This window comes from Sinocyclocheilus rhinocerous, unplaced genomic scaffold (genome assembly GCF_001515625.1).
Source record: "Sinocyclocheilus rhinocerous isolate Xijiao unplaced genomic scaffold, SAMN03320098_v1.1 scaffold7355, whole genome shotgun sequence".
Taxonomy (NCBI): domain Eukaryota; kingdom Metazoa; phylum Chordata; class Actinopteri; order Cypriniformes; family Cyprinidae; genus Sinocyclocheilus; species Sinocyclocheilus rhinocerous.
This window is the reverse complement of record NW_015659699.1, coordinates 93,842-98,841: the sequence shown is the minus strand read 5'-3', so window position 1 is coordinate 98,841 and position 5,000 is coordinate 93,842. Positions and strand designations below refer to the sequence as shown.

Here is a 5,000-nt window from a genome sequence, read left to right as displayed (position 1 = left end):
TTTTAGTAACACAAACAGACCTAAGTGAAAACCAGGCTTTAGTATGACTATTTATATATATTAAAAATAAATTAACACCTTTTCAAAAATCCCGGTAAATTTGTTCTGGCGATCATATCGTTGTTATGGAGATGATGTGATTACTCTGAGCTGTTTACAAAGCTCCGCTGCTTTTTAATTAGGTTTTCTATGTAAATATGTGCTATTACAGTGTCAAATTATAGAAGGAAAACTCTGCTATAGAAAATTAATATCTAGTTGTAAATTTGTAAACATCTTGTATTCACAGAGATGTTCTGACACAACAGAACCAGGTGTGCGTGAGCTCTCTGTCTTGCAGGGTCACATGTTGTTTGTTTAGATGTCTTTGGTCCATGTTGTGTTCACACCCAGGTTCAGATCGCAGCGTTCACACTTATTCACACCACACTAACAGAGCAATCGCACCAGCTTTAATCGAACCTAACATCACAAGTGTGAACATCCCTATTTGAAATGTCATAGAAACACTTTAGTTCAGCTAAACTCATTCCAGTTAGTTTGTATCTTTAGGTTTGGTGTGCAAGTGGCAGTGTGGATGCTAAGCGAATCAGAACTAAATTTCATGTTCTTTTTTGTTCCGGAGCAAAGGTAAACACACTTAGACCCAATCCCAATTCTACCCCTTAGCCCTTCCCCTTTCCCTACCTTTCTCTGTTGTACGTTCATGTGAAGGGGTACGGGTGTCTCCATTCTCTTTTGGTTGGAGGGGTTGGGGAAGGGGTATAAAATAGAATTGGGATTGGGCCTTAGTGTCTGCTCGAGTGTGTGTGTCCAAGCTGTCAGTGGCTGCTGGAGTTGTGTGTGTGTGTGCGAGTGAGTGTGTGTGCGAGTGAGCGTGTGTGTGAGTGAATGAGAGTGTGTGTGTGTGTGTGAGTGAGTGAGTGTGTGTGTGTGTGTGTGTGTGTGAGTGAGTGTGAGTGAGTGTGTGTGTGTGTGTGAGTGAGTGTGAGTGAGTGTGTGTGTGTGTGTGAGTGAGTGTGAGTGAATGAGAGCATGTGAGTGTGTGTGAGTGTGTGTGTGTGTGTGAGTGAGTGTGAGTGAATGAGAGCATGTGAGTGTGTGTGAGTGTGTGTGAAATTGTGGTCCCCACGGTTACAAAAGCTTATAAATCATACAGAATGAAGATTTTTGAAAATAATAAATAGCAGAAAGTTTCCTGTGAGGGGTAGGTTTAGGGGTAGGGTTGGTGTAGGGCAATAGAATATACGGTCTGTACAGTAGAAAAACCATTACGCCTATGGAGAGTCCCCACAAGGATAGCTGACCAGACTGTGTGTGTGAGTGAATGTGAGTGTGTGAGTGTGTGTGTGTGTGTGTCGCTGGTGTTCTTGTGCAGTGAGGAATACTATGGTACTGGATGATTATTACTATACTCCTGTACTATGGTGCTTCAAAGAATACCATGCTACAGGCACTGCATTCTTCTCCTCTCTCTCAGCAGCATGAGTGTGAGAGTGTGTATGTAGTGTAAGTGTGAGTGTGTGTGTGTGTGAGTGTGTATGCGTATGCAGTGTGTGTGTGAGTGTGTATGCGTATGCAGTGTGTGTGTGAGTGTGTATGCGTATGCAGTGTGAGTGTGTGTGTGTGTAGGTGAGACGCGACGCCCTGCCCTGCGCATGTGACGCGCCGCGGTCTGACTCAGCGGGGGGCAGGGCTCAAACCGCCTCCGTCACGCTGCGTCAGTCCAGAGTCGCACAATTATGAAAATTCCACCTTCCGCTGGAGCTGCAGCGGACGCACACGACTCCCTCCGCCGCCACCGGGCTCTCCTTCCGCGGCTCACCGAGCAGCACGGCGCCGATAGATGGCTAGACGCCCCGGATCAGCGCGTCGCGACTCTGAACGGTGAAGAGAATGGTATGTTACGCATCTCTGCGGTTTTCTAGCGCTTGCGTGGCGCGCACGAGACGAACGCGCTGACAGCTGATCGGGCGTCGCGTCGAGGCGTTCTGGCTCGTGGCTCGCCGCTAGCGTTAGCTGGTGTGACGCGTGTGCGCACCGAGCGCGCTGGAAACACCTGGCGTCGCGTTCGAACGCCGTCGTACGTAGATCACAACGATCCTGCGCGGAATTAACGTAAAGCCTCTGGTTATGGAAACAGTCGAGTTAGCTTAGCCGCTCGCGTTGCGCTCGGTTCCGCAGCTCACTGACACTCAGGGGCATAATAACTGTAACGACGGTTAAATATAACAATATTCAAACAGAAATACTGGCGCGAGTTCTGAGGAAATACCTGCGGTCGGTCGCTCGCGCAGGATTATAATAACGATAGATGTCGCGCTGTTTTTATGTTCAGTAACACTTTGGAAATATGTTTATGTTTGTGAATTCGTTGTAGATGATAAGATGGCGCTCATCGCGTGTTCTGTCAGTGCGGCTGGAGCGTCGCGTGACGCCAGCGATTAATCCAGTGAAGTACAAATCAAGTGAAATCTTCGAATCCAGCGATGGTGAGTGATTAGTATGCGGCTCAAAATCGTGATGGTATCCTAAATTAATGTTTATAAACAGACCTGATGATTTTCATACAGACACTGTGATGTTCAGCAGCTCATGAAAAACTAGTGGCGGTTTATTTTAATCCAACGGCACAAAAATAACTTAAAACTCTTAAAATAAAGGCTCCAAGAGTTTTTTTTTTTTTTTTTACAGAACCATTTTTGGTTCCCCAAAGAATCTTTTTATGAACCGTTCTTTAAAAGAACCATGTTTTCTTAGTGTAAAGAAGCTTATATGCAATGGAAAGGTTCCATGGGTCTTAAAGGGACAGTTCGCCCTAAAATGAAAACTCCGTCATCATTTACTCACTCTCAAATACTTCCAAACCTGTATGGGTTTCTTCTGTTGAACTCAAAATAAGATATTTAGAAAAATGTTGGCAACCACACAGTTGCCTGTAGCTGTTGACTTCCACTGTATTTCCCCCCCTGCTATAGAAGTGAATGGGTGCCGGCAACTGTTTGGAAGAAAGAAACTTATACAGGTTTGAAACGAGTGGAGGGTGAGTAGATGACGGCAGATTTTCAAATATTGTCCTATCCTAACACACCATACTCATTGTGACCTGGTCTTCTCTACTGTGGTCATTCTAGAGGACTGGAACCGGATTTACCTGCGCTGCAGGGTCCTGGGTGTTTTTTAGGGCCTAGGGCTGAATGTTTAGTCTAAACTAGTTGAGCTGACCCTAATGACCTCTGTAAGAACACAATGTACGTGGATGGGTGGCTTGTAGAACTGCGTCTCAAAGCTGATATTTCTGCTCCGTGTCGGAGAATCACTGGTAAATAGAGCTTCAGAGTGAAATTGCATTCAGTCAGTTGGATAATTTAGTTTGGTGGTTTATGGAGTTCTATATTCTGTATTCTATGTTCATACAATGGAAGTCAATGGGGTCCAGTGCTGTTGGGTTCCCAGCGTTCTTCAAAATATCTCCTTTTATGTTCCACAGAAGAAGCGAAGTCATCATGAGCAGCAAATGAGCGTAGATTTTATTCATAGACCTACTTTATATTAAGTGTCTTATTCTTAATCTTGCGTACTAACATGTAAATTAATCATTTGATGCAATGCACTTGCTGTGTACATACTGTTTTTATATTGTACTTATATTTAACAATACCTTCCTGTAGTTATGCAATTCATATCAGTCGTTCCATCTATAATTACAGCGTTGACCCTTAAACCTAATCTAAACCTCACCAAACCACCAAACCTTAACCGTATCCCAAACTCAGCAGCAGCAACAGAGCTTGCAATTCACTTCAACGCAACGTTGTACCCAAGAAGTATTTATTTATTTAGTAAGAACATAGACGCCTAATTTGAAGTGGGATTGAAGTGTTATTGTAATATTCTTCAGAGTTGAAGCTTCTGGAAGTTTTGATGCTATTTCTGGTGGTTGACGCTGACAGCAGCTATTGAAGAGTCACTAGAGTGAGCGGTGGAACCTGTTTGAGGTTAATATGCGCTTCTGTCCGTGTCTCTGAACACGCTTGACTCGACTCTCAATGCATGAAGCTAACGGCTCCGGTTTATAAAACGAATCTGTGCTGTTTAGAAAACCCTCAACTCCAAAGACGTGACGTCTGAGACTCGCGAACGTGTTGAGCTTGTGATGCATACGCGGTCTGTCAGATCTCATTCTCACAGCATGTTTTTGGATTCTGCATTTTTAAAATGATTTGGATGTTTTCTTGACTGATCGGTTAATAGGTAAACAAATTGAACCGACGGCATGTGCAATCTGTCCTGACTGAGATCTGGTTTTTTAATAAACTTTAATATTTAAAATGAAGTTTCGAGTGCTGTATTAAATTTGGACCTGCTTATGTTACATAATATTTTATTTTTGCGCGTTTTTACAGCGTTGCTCATTATAACCAATCACACACGAGTCTGTTGAGCTTAGGAATGCAGTAGCCAATCAGAGGCGTTCAGACTGAAACTCGCGAATTCCCTCATCATAAGCAGCAAAGTGCAGATGTACGTACGATGTAAGTTAGAAATTAATTTATCATACCGTGCATGGACAGCTTTATTGATTATGAGAGCAGTTATGAGTGCTTAAACGCTAGCTAGACTGAATGCTCGTTTAGAGTGTGTTCTTTCACTGCATGATTCAGAATCATAAAATGCATTTAGAATGCTCCCAAAATTCAAGATATGGGGGCAGAAAATTTATATATTTATATCATTTCATATAGTTGATCAATATCGCATGAAGAGTGCCATTTTTTCGCAAAAATCACAAATGTGACATTTATTTTATACAACAGTTCAATAAACAAGAAGTTAATATTAAGAGACTTACGTTTTAGACGCTATATTGCCTATTTTTTGCTCTATTTCGCCAACAAAAATGGATCCAAACAAAGCCACAGCACTGTTTTGTGTCTCTGAGCAACATGACGGTGATTCGTTCCTGAATGAATCAAGCGTTTAAATGATTCGGTTCAATC

The 5,000-nt window shown here is 42.9% G+C and overlaps 1 protein-coding gene across 1 annotated transcript in view; it reads left to right on the top strand.

The window, feature by feature from the left end:
* Window positions 1–1,669: 1,669 nt before the first annotated feature.
* Window positions 1,670–5,000, top strand: part of trpm7 (transient receptor potential cation channel, subfamily M, member 7) — a 52,985-nt gene continuing 49,654 nt past the window's right edge. Inside the window, 1 exon segment of the mRNA XM_016532782.1 lies at window positions 1,670–1,899. Within this exon segment, the coding sequence (XP_016388268.1) occupies window positions 1,897–1,899 (3 nt within the window). The 5' untranslated portion in view covers window positions 1,670–1,896.